At 32.1% G+C, this 21,894-nt stretch overlaps 1 protein-coding gene across 1 annotated transcript in view; it reads left to right on the top strand.

The window, feature by feature from the left end:
• Positions 1-21,894, top strand: part of SIPA1L1 (signal induced proliferation associated 1 like 1) — a 190,399-nt gene that overhangs the window by 90,257 nt on the left and 78,248 nt on the right. The window contains 2 exon segments of the mRNA XM_074290126.1: positions 8,170-8,273; positions 11,708-11,865. Coding sequence (XP_074146227.1) covers positions 8,170-8,273; positions 11,708-11,865 — 262 coding nt within the window.

The raw sequence follows: 21,894 nt of genomic DNA, 5'->3' as shown, positions 1-21,894 counted from the left end.
TGTATCTGCATGCATACACATATATACTTATACAGATTGAATTCACTGAACAATTGCTACTATATTATATGATAGAATACATAGACAAAATTGAATCCATCCCAATCCTCAAGGAACTTACATTCTACTATAATCCATACAAAATGCAGAGGCAGAGACATTGAGATTTCAGTAAAGACAAAATGCTTTTTACTAAGAAAATTAGCAATTTATTTAAGTGCTTACTCTGACTTAGGCATTATGTTAGCTTGGATACTTAAACAAATATGAGACATTTCTTCATTCTCAAAGAATTTTGCATTTTACTGGAAAGTGGTGACATACTTGAACTGTACTTTGAAGAAAAGATAGGGATTTTTGGGAGCAGAAATGAGGAGGGAATTCAGTTAAGACATAGGAGATTAATTGTGTTAAAGTGTAGTTGGGGTAACATGACATTCTTGGAACAAACAGAAAATTCATGAGGGGTAGGGACTCTCTTCTTCACTTCTATCCCTCCCATCCCCCCCCCCCCCCCCCCGAGGGAACTAATAGGAAATAAAATACATGAAAATGTACCACATTTTCCTCTAAGAACTTAAAAAAAAACTTGGTGAGACATATTGTATCCAAAGTAGAAGGAAAAAATACAGAATTGCCTTAATTGAATGAAGGTTACCCAGTCATATCTATGATAAATTTAAATATGACAGCTATGTAGAAGCGTAAGGTAGGAAGACTAATGATGAGGGTCAGATTTCATTGCTTTTTACTAAATTTTCTAAGAGTATCTTTCTAGATTGTGAATAAGTTAGCACTTTACTGTTGAGTTACATTTCTTACCAATTCAGAGATGGGATATTTAAAGTTTCACATTATTTTCCTTCCCATTTTGGAGTTGCAATTTGCTTTCAGTTAAAGAAGTTGGAAAGGTTTTCTAATCAAAGGTCCTGGAGCCTAAAGTATGCAATCCTCTAACTATTTTGCTGTTTACCCCTCTCATCCCAGATCTGAAATCTTACTTTAAAGAAATCAAAAGAAAAAGAGCTTTCATTTAAGCATGTATGGGAACCTAATGACTAACCTTCCATTTGTCCCCAGAGTCACAGAGTGTAGCCTCTGGACGGAGCCATACACGCAGGGAATCTAGCATAATATGTTCTGAAATAATCAGAAGTTAAATCTGCTATTTAATAACCATCTATTTCCCCAGATAATTTCATTTCAATTAAAGAAAATTCATTTTCAATAGATTCCTTAATAACTGACCAAACTTTTTTAAAAACAAATTTTGTCAATAAATCAACTTCACTGAATTTTACCTTGCTCAGTAAAGGAGTGCTTTGACAAAGTGTTTGCCATGATGACATGAAAATGAGCTAATTTCCTATTTCTTGGAAAATATATTCTTTCTATTAATAAAAGCATTTATACATACAGAAGTTAAAAATTACATATTTATTTTTGGGGGGGTTCAAAATATGGTAACTTTATTTGTAGTCTGTGGCCTTATATAACATTTATACTTGGCTTATTAAAAGGATTATTTTAAAATAATAAGAAATCTTCATTTCTGGTGTCCAATGTGATGACTAATTTGTTAGAGTATATTCTGAATTTTAAACTTTTATTTGTATTCTTATTCTGTATTAACTGTTTATTCTACAAATGTTGGAAATTTCAGGTCATTCAAATTTTGTGAGAAATCTGTATGATTTGAAACTATTGATGTTATTGATAGCACTATATGTATATGTAGAGAGATAATGTGTATTAATAATTATTATCTCAGTCTGATAACTGCAGGGAAAGATAGAAAATAATGACAAAAATACAGATATTGATCAACAGTTCACCAAACCTTTCTTTCTTCCCAATTTTCCTGTTAACATTGAAGCTACCTCTGAGGCTTTTGCCAGGTTGGTGTCATCCTCGACTTGCACTGCCCTCTGTATATCTGATCCATTGTTAGATCTTGTTGTTTGTGACATCTCTTATTTATGGCCCCTTCTTTGTTTTCACATACCTGTCACAGTGGTACAGGCCCTCATCACTATTTACCCGTACAGTTACAATGGCCCTCTGGTTGAAATCCTCGCCTTAAGTCTTTCCCCCCACAGTCTTTTACCCAGTCACTTTTTTGGTGATTTTACTAAAGCATCAATCTAACCCTTCCCTGCTCTACCCCCACTTAATGAATTCCAGTAATTCCTACTATTTCCAGGATCAAATAAAAAGTTCTCCATTATTTAAACCCTTCACAACTTGTCCATTTCCTAAGTTTCCATTCTTCTTACTCTTCCCTCTGTACACTTTAAAAGGTAGCTCTATTGGCCTAGTCATTGTTTCTCATACGTGAAACTTATCTCCTACCCTCATGACTTTTCTTTTTGGTTTGCCTCTTAATGAGTCCACACTTGGTTCAAATTTCACCTTTATTGTTTCTTCCTTTGTTCTCTTTGTTGTTAGAATCTTCCCACTTAAATTACTTTCCATCTACTCTATTTACATATTTCATATGTACTTCATTATGTGTTTATAAATGCCTTTCTCTAAGATTAAGAACAATGTTTTTGCCTCTCTTCTTAAGACAATTCTCGGCATTTAATAACAAAGTAATAGGTACTTGTTTGCTGATAATGCTTCTTTTCACATAATCCAAAATTGCACAGATGAGCTCCTTCATATTGAAAAACTTTCTAATCAAAGGTCCTGAGGAGCCTAAAGTATGCAATCCTCTAACCATTTTGCTGTTTACCCCTCTCATCCCAGATCTGAAATCTTACTTTAAAGAAATCAAAAGCATTTATGGGAACCTAATGACTAACCTTCCATTTGTCCCCAGAGTGACAGAGTGCAGCCTCTGGACTGAGCCACACACGCAGGGAATCTAGCATAATATGTTCTGAAATAATCAGAAGTTAAATCTGCTATTTAATAACCATCTATTTCCCTAGATAATTTCATTTCAATTAAAGAAAATTCATTTTCAATAGATTCCTTAATAACTGACCTTACTCCTTTTCCAATACTTCTTATTCCACCCAATGTGTTGGATGATCTCATGCCTCTGGCTTCCTTGCTGTTTCTCACAAAAGTCATTCCATCATCACCTGAATTCCAAGCATTTTCATTGACTAACCTCAGGTTTGGAATTCTGTCCTTCCTCACCCAGACTTTCTGGGATTCTCAGATAAAATGTTATCTTCTTCAATTTCCTATTTTAGGAAAGGCTAGTGCCTTTCCTCTATTGTTATCTTTCATTTATTCTGCTGCATGTGTCTTGTTTGTAAATAATGTCTGTGTATTTTCTCCCATTTGAATGTGAGCTTCTTGATGGCAGGGACCTTTTGCCTTTCTTTAACATATTAACTTAGCCATAAAGGACACTTACTAAATTATTGACTTGACATTTATCTCATAGATCTAGTAAGTTAAATTTTTTCCTTCCTGCTTTTACAACATCTCTTATATATATCACTTTTCCTCCCCAAATGGCATGGCTGTCACTCATAGCACAGGCACCCATCACCTCCAATCTGGAGAGAAACATTTGTTTTCTAGTAGATTTTCCTGTGGCAAGTTCTCTTGCTCTAATCTAGTCAACTGTTTTGCTTTCTAAATTTTTTTTGTTCTATCTAATAAACTGTGGTTTTCTGTTTTATTTTTGTTATGGTTTTATTTTAACTGTAACAAAAAAAGTGTAAAGTTTTCCTTGTCTGTTAGTTTCTTCTTCATATTAGGCTTAATTAGATTTAGCAGATTTCTCTTTCCCTTTGCTGCACAATTGGCTTTATAAAATTTTAGGGGGATACAGAAATTCTCCATTCCATGAGATATTTATCAATGTCAAGTTTAGGTGTGTTGACTAATGATTCATTCTAATGTTCTTTTTCTATAATATCCAGCGAGGATGTTATCTCCTCTTTCTCTCTTTCCTTTACCCAATTCTCTCTCAAGGCATTATTCAAGTAGCCTTGTTAAAAACACATAGTTTCTCAAGAATCATTATATGGCCAAATTATAACTTAATGAGATTATTTTTCTTACCTTTATTTATTACCATCCCCATCTACGGTAGAAGTTTGGAAACAAAATATTAACATTTTATGTTCAGTTGATAATTAAGCATTAGGAAATATTAATTAGCAATGATAACAATCAACTCAGTTCTCTATTTAAAAATAATTTAAAAAAACCCATTCACTAGCTACTACTAAATATGTATTAAAATTTGTTACTGGAAAGTAGACTATTATTTTATATATATATATATATCCTTTTACTTACTTAATGCTTTTTATTCCCTTGCCCACTCCCTTCTCCATTACTTTTAGTTTAGCCTCTGATCTTAGTTTGTGTCTGAAATTCCCTTTACTGAGGTTACAGTGTCTTTTAAAAATTGTTATTAATAACTTTTTTTGTTATATCACATGAATTTCCAAATTGCTCTTCTCTATATGTCCAGGAATTATCCTTCATAACTTAAGATTTTTTGGGGTTTGTTTTGTTTTTGTGAGACAGTCAGAGGTAAGTGACTTGCCCACTGTGGCACAGTTAATGGAGTTGAACTTAGGCCACTAACCCTGGAGTCAGGAGGGCCTATTTACTGTGCCAGTAGCTCACTGGTAACTAAGATTTTAACAAAAAAAACAAAAACAGTTTTTCATGTTTGTATTCATGTTACCCCCATCATTAGGCTGATTGTCCTTTGCTTTTCTTTCTTTGTATCTCTATTCCTTAGCACAGTGCCTGACACTTGAGCACTTCTGACAATACATGGTATGCTTCTTCACATCTCTAATGACAAGGAGGTGCATTTTCTCTACTTTCCTTTCACCCAAATCTGGTCCTTATAGTTACAGTATATAATTTAATTGTATTGTTCTTTTTACTTATATTGTCATCTTCATTATGTATGTTGTTTTCCTTGCATTTCCTTTTTCCTGTCAAAATATGTTTCTGAATTCTTTATATCTAGCCTATTTTTTACTTTCTTGGAGAATATGCTTACCTCGAGGATCTCTGGACCAAAAGATCTTTTGCAATAATTCATATCTCTACCAACAAAGCAGTAGTGTGCCTATTCCTCCATAGCCATGTTAACTTTGAATCTTTATAAACTCAGTGGTCAAAATATAACAGTATGTAACAGTTTTAAGTTACGTTTCTCTGATGATTAGAAATTTCAAGCCATTTTTTAATGGTCATTAACACTTTAATTTTTTTTCTTTTTTCTTTTCATTGTTGCCTATTTATCTTCCTTTGCCCATTCATCAGTAAAATGTAACTAATCATGGCACCTACCTTCCAGGGTTGTTGTGAAGATCAAATGAAATATAATTGTAAAGTGCAAAATATAATGTCTTATACATAGTAAGCACTTATATTAATGTTAGCTATTATGATTATTATCTATAGATTTTATTTTTACATTTGCTAGACTCCTAGATACTTTTTCCTTTAGAATTTACTCGATATATATATATTTGTGGATAAAACAATATAGTTTTCACCTTCTGCCCTTGATAACATTTATTCATTAATTTCTACAAAAGAAGATTAGGGAAGAGACTGATGGTGCTTTTCTAAAGCCAAAAAAGACCAATCAACAAGTATTTATTAAACATTTACTAGCCAGATTCTCTGGTTGTCTTCACAAATACTAGCCAAAAGAAAGTCTCTGCCCTCAAAGAATTTACATTTCATGTAAGAGCATACGAGAAGCTGAAAAGAAGGGAGAAAAGAAAGGTGCTATATGTAGGGGTCATATTCAGGAAGTGCTGTGAAGGTGGGAGACCAATTCTCCTCCTCCCCTACCTGTTCAAGAATGAAGAGTAATTTGTTGCAGAAAGAAGATGAAGATTTTTTGGTTGTAGTTATTTCCAATATGATTTCTGGGGCTGGAAAGAGGTGTCTTTGGCATGGTAGGCAAGTTCCTGTGTAGATAAGTCAACATTCCATTTGTTATACAATTCCTTTACTCAGTTTGTCAAAAAACAAAATCAAAAAGACACAACAAACCCAAGAAACACCCTTCCTCCCCCCAAAACCTGAAAACATTGTCTAGAACAGTGGTCCTCAAACCTTTTAAATAGGGGGCCAGTTCACTGTCCCTTAGACTGTTGGAGGGCCAAACTATAGTAAAAACAAAACCTCACACTCTGTCTCTGCCCCTCAGCCCATTTTCCATAACCAGGTGGGCTGCATAAACGTCCTCAGCACACCGCATCTGGCCCACGGGCCGTAGTTTGAGAACCCCTGCTCTAGAATAGTGCTTTATTCACTTTATGTTTTAAGGTAACAGTCAAGACAATTCAGTCTTATCAGACCTTTATCAATGAATTATCAAACAACAGGAAATAAAATACATATCTAGCCCTGTTTTCAGGTTTTGGTACTTTTTCAAGCATATTTTGAATTCATCATTGTGGTTACTTCAGTACAACACTCCTACATGCCTCATTAGATAGTTTTCATTGGTCACTGTGACCAGAAAATTAATCCATAAAGGACAATTTTCTGGTGGTTTGACTCTCCAAATATAGATGTGAGAAGGCAGGAGATATTTAGTTCTTCATAGGGCCTCTCCCACAAGTTTTTCTGACTTAAGAAAGTACTGCCACATCACAGTGAAGTATTGGAGTAACACTTTAGTGGGACACATGTTTAGAATGATTTTTAAAATCATCCTTTTTTCTTTTAAAAAAAATAATAAACCCGAGATAAACAAGTTCTTGTTTACTATTTAGGATTTTACAGTTTCCTAATTTTTTTTTTTTATTTTGCCAAATGTAAATATTTTTCTTTTATGCAGTTCCTTTTCATAATCCTAACTCAGTTCTTAGAAAACTATTTAAAAGTATTAGGAAAATAATAATGTTTGTGAAAGTACAGGAGAAGTGAGGAAAAGAACAGTTTGCTATTAAAGGAGTAAAGGATAATATTGGTACCAAATACTGGAAAGGACAAAACTGCCAAGAAGAGTTCCATCTTTTCTTCAAGTTAAAGAATCAGGTTCATTGTCTTTCATGTTAATTATTATCTCTGACTAGGAATAGGTAGATATATAAAGCATAATAGTGAGAAATAAGTATGAAATACAGATTTTTCTGGTTAATTAGCCTAGTTAAAAGAAGCTTGAAAAACTCCCAAGTAAATGTCAAAATTGACACTTCACTTTTGAGATTTCAAAATGTGTTTGATCAATTCTTAGTAGCAGAAAGTTTATTATTAAACTTTATTATTAAAGTTTCTCTCAAGTTACATTCATATAGGTATCTGACTTATTTGGTTAGATTGAATACTTACATGTAGCAATATAGGTAACTGACTTGCAAAAAAAAATCAAGCCTCCAGGAAAGGAATAATAGTTACATATTAAGTATAAGTAGCATTATTTTATTGTTTCTTTTCCCCAAATGGCATCATAATTCAGAATTTTAGTTGTATGTGTGTGTTTTGCCTCAATATTTTTAATAATTTTCTCAGACATAAATTATCATTATTTATATGCTCAAGAGCAAAACTTTAGAATAGTGTTATAACATTTTTCTTGATGGTATCTTTACAAATACAATGGAAAATGGTCAAGCAATAGCTTGTTTTGGAGGATGACTAAATGATGTGCCTTCACAAATGTGATTGTGTTTCACAAGAGTATCAACTAATACTCATTGCAAATTTTAACATCCCAAAGGTATGGATTTCCTACAATCTTAACACCTTACCCAGCTTACTAGAACTCAATAAAGAAATAGATTTGCCTTTCTGTTGTATTTGTTTGTAGTTTTTACTTTTGATACCAGACATTTTGTGGGCAAATTTATTCTGAAACTCAAAATCATTTCTTTTTTCTTTTTCTTTCTTTCTTTCTTTTTTTTTTAAAGAGACATGGGCTTGATTTATTTTTTTGAAAAAACAAAACAAAACAAAACAAAACAAAACAAAACAAAGTAGAAGATGTACCATCTAAAGAATACTAGAAGTTTTCACAAAAGTTCTGCCATGGTATAGAAATTCTTATTGCATAGCTAATTGGTTAAAAAGTTGAATTTTTTTTGGTAGAATAATAGAACATGACAGGTATTTATAGTACTATATAATTTACTAGTATTTGTTTGAGAAATATTAATCATTCCTATTCTAAGTAATTTATTTCATTTATTAAATATATTTTTTCATTTGCAGCTGATTCAACTGGTACCCATTCCCTTTATACAACTTACAAAGATTATGAAATTATGTTCCATGTATCTACTCTGCTGCCATATACACCTAACAACAAGCAACAGGTAGGAAATCTTTGCTATTTATATCTCTTGTATTTCATTTTCCCCAAAGCCTTAGTGGTAGAATTGCAAAATATCAAACCAGAATTTAATGTTGCACCTGTCATAGCAGCAGGAAACATTCTCCTTTGTGGAATTAAGGAATAGCAAGTGAGATAAAAACAATTGAAGAAACAAATTCTAGCTTAACAGCCAACCAGGTAGCTTTGTGAATTATTTGCCTTTTACACATGGGAATTGAGGTTTCCATGAAATCGGAAGAGAACAAGTTGAAATAATGGTGATTAGATTCCTCTGCAAGGTTTCAAAGAACATGCATGTGTGGGTGTTGTTTCTTCTCAAGAGGCCTATGAAGAAAAGTCTAATATTTCATTATGAATTGCAGAACAAGTTTGAAGAGAAATAAAAATAGGTGGGTTATGGAAGCTACTCTATATTTTTTGTTACAAGTATTCATTAGTAGACAACAGTTCGCCTTCACCCAGAATCTAGTTGCAGAGTGAGGCACATGGTTCTCTCTAGGTAATTTTAAATATATGTTATTTATGTTGAAATACAGAGACATTATGGTTAAGATTCATGTCCTTTCAATGTAGTGAATACCAGTCATGGTAAAATTAACTACTACACCTTGTGTGTTCAAATAAATAATGATTGGGTTTTTATGATCACTAGCATATTCAAAAATAGACAAATCTTTTTAGTTTTTCAGTCAGAATAGTTTTGTGTTTTCATTTTATCTGCAGCCACATTTCTGAATTTCATTGAGTAAAAAATTGAGAGGGAAAGGAGAAATAATGTGCAAGACTGTGAGGCCGTTTTTCTTAATCACCCAGGGCATAGACTTTCTGGTGGAGTTTGTTTGGGTTTTGGAAAGTATCTGTTGTTTGAAATCAAAATATGTCAATAAATTATATTTAAGATAGAAGTATAGCCAAAATTGATGAAAAACAATATTGTTCTTAGTGTGAGAAGCTTATAGTTTTAAAATATTTAATTTCAGCACTATTATTCAGGACTCTTTAATTAAGGAATTTCAAGAAGTAAAAAATTTGTTTATAAGAGGTGGACAAATAGTGCTTTGCAATTTATATAGTACTGCTATAAAACCACTCTAAGAGATGGGTACTACAAATATTATTTCTATTTTGCTGATTAGAAAACTAAGGCTTATTTTAATTAGTGTTGGCATGAACACAGAACAGTACTCAGTTGTTCTTTTTGTGAGTCCTATGTTCTTTATAATCCATGCAGCTTCTTAGTAGTTCCATTTCTTTTTTAAAAAGCTTATTTTTATTGATACCTTCACATGTTTTTTTCCTGAAAATATTTTTTCTCTTCCCCTACCCAGCATGCCTATCTTCATGGGACAGATAGTAAAGGGATAGAAAATGTACTTGAGTAAAAAACAATCATTTCTGAGATATACCACACTCGACCACCATAAATCTCTAACTCTCTCATGAAGAGGAAGAGATACATTTTCTTATCTCTTCATCAGGACCGAACAAGATCATGATAATTATACAGCATTTAGTTTCTCTTTTTGTTTGCTTTTCCCCCATTTACTTTGTTGTATTCTTTGCATGTATTATTTTCCTACTTCTACTTATTTCATTCTTTACAATGCATGTCTTTTCCTTCCATTGCTTGATTTCTAATTAAAAGAATAAAGTGTTTGTGAAAAACAGTTGGCACCTTTAAAACAAAAAGTAAATATTAATGATAATATGTGTCCATATATCCTAATGTGGAGAAAAATGGTATTCTAAATATTCTTAATGTGGCTTAATATATTATATTTTTATGTATGTAATACAAAAGCTTTTGCCTACAGGAAAACAATTCTTTACTATATATATATGTATATATTAGGCATCCCTAATTAGTTTATGTAGTAAAAAGAATACATTGTGGGGGAGGCAGTATTTTGTTGTAGGAATTTAGTCTTCAAAAATCTTTGAAAGAGTTTAATACTGTATTTAATTCTAAGTACTATCATATTGATAATTTTATAGGTTTTATTCAGAAAAGATGACATTTTCTAATATTATTTTATAGATAAATGCTTTTTTCATTCATGCTTGATTAGCAGTTAGGCACAAGATAAAAATATTTTTAGTGCTTCTTTTAAAAGTTCGGTTTTACCTATGTCAGAATCAACAGAATTTCCTTTATTGTTGTAAAAAGAGCATGTTGTTATTGTTAATTGATTTTTACTTGAAAGAATATTTCTAAGAGCATGTTATAAATATGTTAATATTGTGTTCAGTTGATCCAAGATTCTAACTAAATAAATAGTATGTTAACTAAAGGTAAGACTTATGTTACACATCATGTCAAGTAACGTTGGTTTGTTTGGATTTTCATTGAAATCTCTTCTCTCCTTTTGAATTATACAATGACTTTTTAATGGTTGAAATATTTGGGTCTTTCAGTTTCCTAAATTTGAAATACATTTCACTGGAATCCTAACTTCCAGCTTCAGAATTCATATTATAAAGCTTCATGTCTTTCCTAACAGGCTCCAGCTACAGTTGACTGATAGTTCTAGTGTATTCTTTGAAAACCTTGATCTAAGCAAAGAAAATTGCTTTGTGGTACAGATTGAAATAATAGGCAAGATAATGTTAATTTGCTCTCTTGAGGGTTTTTCTTTTTAAAAATAAACTATACTTGAGTTCTTCCTTTTTTCCTTTTTAATTATAAGTTTGAGGGTTTTTTCTTTTTCTTAAAGCCAATGATTCAGTATATAAAACCCATTTTGTTAGAAAAACTAGGAAGAACAATTTTTTAAACCTGACTACCCGTTTTGTTTTTGTCTTTTAATTTGAATTCTCTTTCTCAAAAAATAATTTTTTACTAGGAAGCAGCAAAAGGCCTTTGAAACCATTTTCATTGTAATTATAGGAACTATTTAAGCTTGAAATTTAGCCTGCATCAAAATTGTTTTATCATTCCAGAATGTTATTAATTTTTACATCATTAGCTTGCCTGCTAAATCTGTATTTCAACCTACCCTAGCAACATTTTTTTTTTTGATGAATCTAACTAAACCAGCATGTAAATTGTATTGTAATTACATTAGCAATTTCCATCATTAAGAATCTTCCCTCTACCAGTGTCTTCCTTATGTAAGAATTATATCTGTTGTTTTGAAAAACTGGTATTTCGAGATGCTGAGACATTGTTTAAATATGTCCAGAATTGACTTGAATCCCTGTGTATTGTATGAAAATGTTGGAAGTTCTTTTCCAGTTTCTTTTAATTAAAAAAAACCAAAACTATAAAGTAAAAAAAAAAAATATTTTGACAGTAGCTATTAGTTTTCTTTAACATTAGTAATCTAATTTTAAAAATGGGGGGAAAAAGCATAGGCTTGTTGAAAATATTTCCTTTTTTTGTTTGTTTTTGTTTTTTTCTTTTGTTTTTCCTAGCTTCTACGGAAGAGGCACATTGGAAATGATATTGTAACAATAGTTTTCCAAGAACCTGGAGCCCAACCCTTCAGCCCAAAGAACATTCGTTCTCACTTCCAGCATGTTTTTGTCATTGTCCGAGTTCACAATCCCTGCACTGACAGCGTCTGTTACAGGTAACTATTACTACTGTATCAGTGAAGGGATGGATGGAAATTGATTAATGGTTGGACACAAGGATTCCTTGTCTAGAATTTCTATCTGTATAGTAATATGCTGTCTGTTTTTGTTCACTTGCTCCCTCCTCAAAACTCATACTCAGAAAGGATCAGTGGCAGCACTTTACTCTGTATTTGTTGGTTTAGATACCTACAGTCTTTCATTTAGATCTCCTTTGTTGGTGCTGTACTTCATCTGCACCATCTGGTTTAATAAGTAGCTAATTGTTTATATTGCTAAATTTTTTTTTATTGTCTTTAAAAAGTAGAAGAAAAGAGCTAATACATAGAAGAGGGGTATTGAATTTTTTTAAAATGGGCCCAAATTGCTCATGTAAATTCAGTTTAATATTTCTGTAAGTTATATTTAAAATACTTTATTATTATACTATGTTAAATGTTAGTAACATTGTCATAATTGTGAATTAAGTAACATTTGAAGATCAGTTCATCATTGCCATATTTTCAGCATGTATTTATCATAGTCTTTACACAAATGTAACTCCCCAAATTATTGCTTCTTTGACACATGAAAGAAAAAAGTTATTGGTATTTATTTTTAGAATATGGAGGTAGCTCTTTTGTCATTGTGACTTACTTATAGTGGATATTGAAGGGGGGGCCAGAGATAGCAAATAAGAGATAGGAGGGAGAACTGAACCAAGAACAGAGCTTGAGACTATGATGAAGAGATTAACTTTTCATATTCTTTTCAAATGTGAAACTTTTAGCTTATCTTCCTAATAAGCCTGACACTTTGGCCTTTGGTCCTTTTTTAAATTTGTTCCAAATTAGCCAATGTTCAAAAAGGTGATTAAAACAGAACTTCATGTAGTAGAAATTGGTTTTTGATTCAGAACTATCTGATTTCAAATCTGCGCTGCAAGAATTTTTCAAATTTCTTTTGGTTTATTTCTCCTGTGATACATCTGTTTTGTTCAGTAGAATAAAAAAGTTTCTGGAAGCCAGAAGCTAGGTTTTTCTTTATCCCAAGCCCATTTCATGATGCCTCACACAAAGAAATGCTTATTAAATATTTGTTGAGTTAAAAAATGCATAAAAGTATAATCACTTGACTCTTTGAGTTAATGTTTTATTACATCGAGGAAATGGAAATGTCAGACAAAGTTAGACTCTTCCAAAATACAAAAATATATAGTGTCTGTAACCTGTTGGATCCTACTAGGTTATGCAGGACAAACCATAATCCAGTTCATAAAAGGAGAAAAGCCAACTAAAATTTGCTTTCAATTTTTCATTATATTATTTCAGTTGTTCTATTACAGACAATTACTCTGGGAGTCTGAAGAACTGAGATGTCATTATGTGCTTTCCCAATAAGGATAGAATTTTTGATAACAAGAAGACTTTAACTGAATTTTGAAGTCCTTGCAATGATAGAGAAAAAAGGAAAGTACATTCCTTTCAATATATGAATTAGATCAAAATGTGGCTAGAAATTCAGGTGCAGAAAATGAAGTCAGTGTAAGGTCACAGATGGTCCACCATTGATAGGAATAACTAATGACATTAGTTAATACGGTAGGGAATGTCAGGTTTAAAAAGTCCTGTATTTGGCTTCAAAAAGTGATCTGCATAAGTATAAAATAGGAGAGAAGGTGAAGTAGATAGGTAAAGTAACATGATGATCTGGCAATATTGATCTGGATATATTTAAGTAGTCTAAAGTAACAAGGCAATGTCAGATTGCATTTGTAGAAATCATGCTAAAAATAATTTAAATGATTTTCCCCCTTGTCTGCATAAGTCACGTCACATCTGGATTGCTGTGTTTATTTCAGAGAGCAACATTTTAGAAAGGGTGTGGACGAGTTGAAGTGTATATCTACCGTGTTTCCCCGATAATAAGACACTGTCTTATTTTTTTTTTGGACAGAAAAACACCAGAGGGCTTATTTTCAGGGGAGGGCTTATTTTAATGAACATTGACAGCAATTTTAATAAACAGGTAAATGTGAATAAAAAAATGTACCTTTATTCAATAATGATCGTATCATCTTCTTCAACAACATCATCATAAGTGTCCGTACCCTGAATTCAGTCCTGGATGTCTTACGCCTCCATTTCCTTCAGAAGAAGTGGACCCAATCTGTCATGTCCAGCAATATCACTGCTGCAGCTCTGATTGGATGCAGCTCAGAGCGCGGCATGTGCTTCATGTGGAGGGGGGGGAGGAACGGGGACGACGGTGCATACAGAGGGTACCATAATGTAGTGTGTAGCGCAGGGGATCACCTTCACTACAGTAGCAATCTCAATAGGGCTTATTTTCGGGGGAGGGCTTATTTTAGAGGAATCTTACACAGTAAGGGGAGGGCTTATTTTCGGGATAGGTCTTATTATCGGGGAAACACGGTAGAACAAGCTTCAGAATAGGAATAGAATGCCATAGAATGTCATTTTGAGAAGCTGTTTAGTCTTCTAAAGAAGGGAAGACTTAAAAGGGGGTGGAGATACAGGCAGAGATGGTAAATATTTGATGGTTGTCCCTTGGACAGATTTTGCTTATCTCTGGAGGGTAGAGATAGGCACATGTATGAAAGTTACAAAGATACAAATTGTGATCTTTGACTGAAGAAAATCTTTTAGACAAAACTTATCTCAAAATAGAATATATTAAGGAAATCAATTCCCTATTCTACACATTCAAGAAAATTAGATTACTTCTTATTAGGAAATGTGTAAAGGAGAAGAGTAGATAGTCTTTGAGGTCTCTTTCAAAAGTGAGTCTGTGATTCTTAATACTTTTTCATGTTTTCTCATGTTCATTTTCCTCAGCGATGATACATAGAAGACAATGAAATATTTACTATTGGGTCTTGTTGTTTTCTCTCCATCTCTCTTATTTAAAATATCTCCTCCATTGATATCAATTCTTGACATGTATGCTTTGCCTAATTTACATAGAAACATTGAAGATTATAGTTGAAATGTTTATTGGATAGGTACACAGAACAATTTTATAGCCCTCAACATCCATATTTGCTTATTAATTGGTGGAAATTGAGATGTTGCCATAATCCGGCAACGGCCTTAGAATATTTTTTTAGTTAGCTATAGAATGAAAGGATTGAATATGGAATTGAGAAATATTTAGCTCAGTCTTGATTGCATAACTATTTTAATTTACCCTAGAACATTTGAATCATTTTCGTTGGACAGGACTAATTTAGCTAGTTTTTAATGTTTTGTACTACAAGGAATTTTTGTACATTTGTACATTGAGAAGTCTCTTTTGAATAATAGAAGGTAAAATTTAAAATAATTCAAAGGAACTAGTAAGACTGAAACAGTAGCTATTAATTTCTATTAGAGAAGAAAATCTTGAGAAACTTAGTCAAGTATCCCTCTTGAGGATTAGCTGTATAGTTGACTTATACTAACTTTATGTGGTTATATTCACTTTATCCCTAGTTGTTTCAGCTATTTCTCCCATGATTTTTTTTTTTTTTTTTTTTTTTTTACCTCAGTGATGGCTGTGAGGGCAGAGCTAGAAGCAGGATTGGTAGTTTGTAGAATAATGTCTACAATGAAATGCATAGGCATAGCCATGACTTCAGCATTTACTGAATAATAAAGAGGTCATCTTTTATTAACTGGAAATGAGTTAGAAAACTTTAAATGGCTAGGCTGAGTTTAGACTTTCTATAAGTGACATAATGAAAATCTGGTTTTAAGGGACCTCAATCTGGTAGCAGTGTATAATCTAGTATTATAAACAGACCAGAAGCAGAAAAAAAAAGTTAGGAAATCTGGTTTGATGAGGACCTTGATTTATGTAATCATACTTGAATTTGCTATGAAAAACTAATATGGGAAAAAAACTTTATGCTGATTAATTGAGGTCGGTTTGAATTATTTGAATTCTAGAATTTTGAATATCTAGAATTCTAGAACAACTCATTTAACCAGCAACTTCAACTTTCTAGAAAAGCTGAGAATCACCAGAATGTGCTTTTGACCAGGTAAAATGGATGTCATCAAGCCTCTGCCTAAAGGTCATATCATTTTGCTAATGAAAAATACTCACTTGGAGAAATTATTTAATACAATTTTAGACAAACTTGAGGTAAAATTGGTAGATTGTTTCCCAGACAGTGGCAGAATAGAATAGAAATAGAATAGAAAGTTGCAAATTAGATGAATAAGAGAAGGGATTTCACAGATATTGACAACTTTGAAATGGGATAACCTAATATACCAACAAGAAATAAGACAGGAAAATATATGCATGTACTTATGTGTGTGTGTGTGTGTGTGTGTATATATATATATATATATATATATATATATATATATATATATATGCCTGAATATAAATATTTGCAAAATAAATGCATGATTTTTACCTCCATAGACAGTAGGTTAATTAAAAATAGAGACTTTCATTTTTTCCTTGCTATTCCCAAACCTAGCATAGTATCTAACACAGTAGCTATTTATTTAGTGTTTTTTGTTCATGGGTTACAAATTCCCACTGAAATTATTCTCATCTATCCCCTCCACTCTTACAACTGGGTTTCACTGAACTTTGGTGAGTGCAGAGGAGGATCATGTAATTTTAAGCCCACCATTCCTTTTGTGCTATTATTTTTCCTATCCCTGGGTTGGCTTAGATCTTGTATCACTCAGCATATAAAATAAATTCAAAACAGATGGGTAGAAGGTGAGCATTAGTTATTTTGATTTTGTTGTTGTTTGTTTCATTTTTTGTTGTTTTTGCTGTTTTGGGAGTGGGTACAGAAGGATGGAAGAAAAAATTCGTGAATTTAGCTGAGCTGGGGAACTTAGGAAGTAGAAGAGATGGAAGTGAAGAGGGAGTACAGCTTTGGACATTGGAAGGAGCCTATTCTGAAGTCCTAGGCCCTGGGTTCACATTTTGCATATGGCTGACCTTAAGTCAATTACCTCATCTCTGAAAAGGAATAGATATGTAGTCTATGATATTCTTCCAGCTCTAAATTTGTGACATGAAGCTATTCTAGATGTGAGAAATATCATATGTGAAGACATAAAGATGGAATGTCAAAGTTGAGGAATATAGCAAGGCTTTCTTGAGTGTGTGGGATTTTGTAGAGTATATTTTAAAAAGCTCATGGTAGGTTGAGTTCAGCATGTGAAGGGTTTTCATGTCAAGGAGAAGATTTTCTATTTCATCAATTTTTCTATTACTAATAGAAGAAAAGTAAACTGGGAAAGTTTTGGGTGGGCAAGGAGACAAGGGCTCCAAGGATGGTAGGACAATGTAAATGAACCTATTGTACCAAAATAAATACAGATTTATTTTGAGGAATGCATTTTGTTCTTTAAATCTCAAAGCACTCTATAAGTGTGAGCTATTTTTATTATTAATAATTGCTGTCTTCTGTCATAATGATCCTTAGTCATCATGAAAAGCTTAAATTATGGGCATCGTGTTTAGAATGTTAGACTTGAGGTCAAAAAAACCTTTGTTTCAGATCATGCTTCAGCCTTTCTAGGTCAGGTAATTTTGATCAAGTCACTTAACCCTTGTCAGATTGTTTTCCTCAGTAAAATCAAGATAAGAAAAACACCTACCTTTTTGGGTTGTTAGGATAATATGATATAATCTACAAAGTGCTTTGTAAACTTTGTAAAGTGCTATATTAATATTAATAGTTAATGCTACTGCTATGTTCACTACTACTTCCACTATTATGTTTAAGAAGGTTTTGAAGGTTTCCATTAGGTGTGATTAAAGTATACTTACACTATATCTAAACTTTGTGTAGAACAATTTATGCATCAACTGAATAAATTAGATTTTGCTATAGATACAATAGCTTCTTATTTTTCAAAAGTCTTGATAGTTTTCAACATTCATCCTTGTAAAATCATCCTTGTTCCGAATTTTTCCTCCTCTGTCCGCTCTTCCCCTTTCCTTAGACAGCAAATAATCCAATATAGGTTAAACATTTGCAATTCTTCTAAACATAAAGATTTTACTATAGTTGTAAAAAAAATTATAAATCTATTAAAGCATATCACACGATCTAGATCAATAGAAACCTTGTCAAGTAGATGCTTTTAGTTTATAAGAGTGTTTGTAATAAGCACATTAGAATCACTATTTATAGACAAATAAATGCCTGAAACAAATCCTTGAAATAATACCATAGTTGGCAGGGACCTCAGAGTTCCATCTTGTATAACTGAGATTCCCATAAATAAAATGCCATCCTCTTGCATATATCACTATGTTAATAGCAGATCCAGAATTAGAACCCAATTCTTCTGATTCCAGTTCAGTGGTTTTCCTATTTAGCTGAAATAAAGCATAATTATCACATATTCTGAAAGGGTAGTCTCTGTATTAATGAAATATTACTGATTTTGGAAATCTTGAAAATCAAATTAATTTAAATTATGTAAACAAGGGTTCTTTGCCTTCTGAATCCCAATTAATATTAGTATGCCACAATACCTTAAAATTTACAGAAAAATTTCTAGATCATCCTCTATTCATTTTCTTGCCGAATTTATTTATTTATTTTTTTTATCTTAAACGGAGTTTGGCTTCACCTCCCTAAAATGATGAATCATAGATAATCATATGCTAAAAGATCAGTTTTTGTCTTCCTTTCATTAGAATGCATTTTAATTATTGTTAGCTTTTCATTATATGAAAATTTTTCTAATTTTCTAATGATCTATCTAATATCTAATAAGTAAACTTTAGAAAGCCACTCAATTTGAAGATTTCATAACTAGATAACAGTGATTTCTATGCTAGTGGCCCCTTCTGAGGCTTCTTTTTTTTTTTTTTTTTTTTAAATTATTATTTTTTAATCACATATTCTTCCGGGGGGGGGGGCAAACAAACAAATTGTTAGGAAAGGATGGGATTATTAATTTCAAGTAAGAGACATTAAACCATTTTATGTTTTTCACCATGGTAATCTAGAGTTTGAATGCCTTATACATGGGTTTTTAAATTTTTAGTCATTAATTTTAGAATTTGAAGAAATCTTTGATACAATCTATTACGGTTCTTTTATTTTAAAGTTAAGGAAACTGAAACTAAGAGACTTTGATTCATAGCTCATGTGCCTAAGTAGATATTTGACATATAACAAAAAGAATTTTTTTTAGCTAAATGGTTGAAAAAAGAAAGAACAAAGAAAAGGGCAAAAATACTTGACTCTTATTTTTCTTTTGTTTTCCATGAGAATAATCTTTATACTAGAGATGACAGAACAAAAATAGCTAAAGGGGAGCAGAACACCCCACCAAATTTATTAATTTAGATAGCAAGAGAGACCCTAATTCCTTAATGACTTCGTTATCAGCCTCAAAACAAAACAAAAAAAATATAAAATTGACAGGTAAGGTTGTTGAGACCCAGCCAATCATCTTTGAGACTTTGTAGAGAATCTGCAGCTGGGGAAAAGTGTTCTTGAACTACAGAAAGAGAAATGTCATGATTTTTCCAAAAAAGACAGGGGAGAAAGTATATATAAATTGTAGAAAAATTTACTTCATTTCTTAAAGTGAAAGTTGAACTTAAATTCTAGGGAAATTCTAGAACACTGTATTGTTTTATTTTTAACATAAAATGAAGGTTTTTTTTTTTCTTAATAATATTTTTTCCGATTACATGTAAAGATAATTTTCATTATTCATTTTTTAAATAAGATTTGAATTTCAAATATTTTCTTCCTCTCATCCTCCTTCTCCAAAAGGACAAGCAATTTGATATAGGTTAACTCATACCCAATCATATAAACAAAATGATTGCCAACAATGCATTTCTCATGTTTCCTATATCTTCTCCAACATTTATCATTTTCCTTCTCTATCATATTAGCCAATCTGATTGGTATGAGGGGTTATCTCAGAGAAGTTTTAAATTTCATTTCTCTAATCATTATTAATTTGACACATTTTTTCCATGGGACTATAGATAGCTTTAATTTCTTCATCTGAAAACTTCATGTTCATATCCTTTGACTATCTATCCATTGGGGAATTATTTTCTTATAAATTTTCTTATAAATTTTCTTATAAAGTTCTCTATATATTTAAGAAATGAGGCCTTTATCAGAAGTTATAAAAATTGTTTCCCGTATTTTTGCCTTCTTTCTCATCATGGCTGCATTAGTTTTGGTTGTGCAAAATCTTTTTAATGTAATATAATTGAAATTATCCATTTTGAAATCCATAAGGTTCTATCTCTTGTTTGATCATAAATTCTTCCCTTCTCCAGAGTTGACAGATAAACTATGCCTTATTCTTCTAATTTGCTTATGACATCTCTTTCATGTCTAAATCATGTACCCATTTCGACCTTATCTTGGTATATGGTTTGAATGTTGGTCTATGCCTAGTTTTTGCCTTACTATTCCAGTTTTCCCAGCATTTTTTTTTTTTTGTCAAATAGTTAATTCTTATTTCTGAAGCTGGATTCTTTGGGTTTATCACACAGTAGATGACTGTAGTTACTTACTGCTGTGACCAGTGTACCTAATCTATCGCATTGATTCACATGTCTTATCAGTACCATTAGTTTTGATGATTGCTGCTTTATAATATAGTTTTAGATCCAATGTTCTTAGGCTACCTTCCTTGCATTTTTTTCCTTTATATTTTTGACCCTTATCTTTCAGGTCCAATTTTTCCCCCTCTTTTTATTAACACACTGCTAAAATAAAGGTCAGTTAAGATCTAGAAAAGGAAGTGGTGGTCATCAACATAGTGACATCTGAAATAGCTCATAACACACTAAGTGCATATACTACAAATAGAGTTTAAAGACATATGACAAAGTCTTTATCATTTGTCTTTTGAGCAAGATAGAAAGAAGCTAGATAGATAATATCATAGGTAGATTTAGAAATGATTGCCTGGCCTCATATACAGAGTCTTTATCAAGAGATGTAAATCCAACTATTAGGATATTTCTAGGATAGTGAGCCAGAGACCTGTACTTGGCCAATGGTGTTATATTTCATCCTTTTTTTTTTTTTTTTTTTTTTTTAATTTTTAAAAAAGTGATTTGGATTAGGCATATAATGGGGAAATGGAAGGGGAAATGAGCAAGTATTTATTAAACATCTACTATTTGTCAAGTGATTTAAGTGTATTCTATCCATTGAGCCTTACAGATAACATGCTTATAAAATTTGCATATTATGATAAATGTAGAAATATGGTTAGAAGAATTGCACATATTTAACCTATATTGGATTACTTGCTATCTAAGGAAAGGGGGTGTTTGGGAGAGAGGGAGAAAAATTTGGAACACAAGGCAAGGGTGAATGTTTGCATGTATTTTGAAAAATAAAAAGTTATTATAAAAATAAAATAAAATTTGCATATTATACAAGTCTAAGAGAAATAGTTGACTCACCATATGACAGAGTTAGAATCCAAAAAAGATTTCTTTTTTGGCTAGCTTTTTGGACTGCATCTAATAGAGCAAAAATTAATAGGGTATACTTGGTCCCCCCCAAAAAATCAATTTGACAAATTCAAGTGTGGTTAGCAGTTCATGTGAAAAAGATTGGTGTTTTGGTAGACTGTGAGCTCAACATGAATTACTCCTGTGAAGTGTCAGTCAAAAGAGCTTATATGCTCTTAGGCCAAATTAGAGGAGTATGTAGAATTAGTAAAATGCTAGTCCTACTGTGCTCTGCCTTAGTTAAACAATATTTGGAGTGTTTATTTTTCAGTCATGTCCAACTTTTTGTGACCTCAGGCTTTTCTTTGCAAAAATATGAAATGGTTGCCATTTCCTTCTCCAGCTCTTATTTTTTGCAGATGAAGAATTGGGTCAAATGAAGTTTAGTGATTTGACCAGGATCACACTGCTAGTCTGAGGCCAGATCTGAACACAGATCCTCAGGACTCTAGGCCCAGCACTCTTAACCTTGTTGTCTTTTAGAATTCATTGCCATATGAGAATTGGCTTAAACACTATTAGGCATTTAATCTACCCCAATATTT

This window comes from Sminthopsis crassicaudata, chromosome 2 (assembly GCF_048593235.1).
Source record: "Sminthopsis crassicaudata isolate SCR6 chromosome 2, ASM4859323v1, whole genome shotgun sequence".
In the NCBI taxonomy this organism is placed as follows: domain Eukaryota; kingdom Metazoa; phylum Chordata; class Mammalia; order Dasyuromorphia; family Dasyuridae; genus Sminthopsis; species Sminthopsis crassicaudata.
The sequence above is the reverse complement of the archived record's forward strand: the minus strand, read 5'-3'. Positions and strand labels throughout refer to the sequence as shown.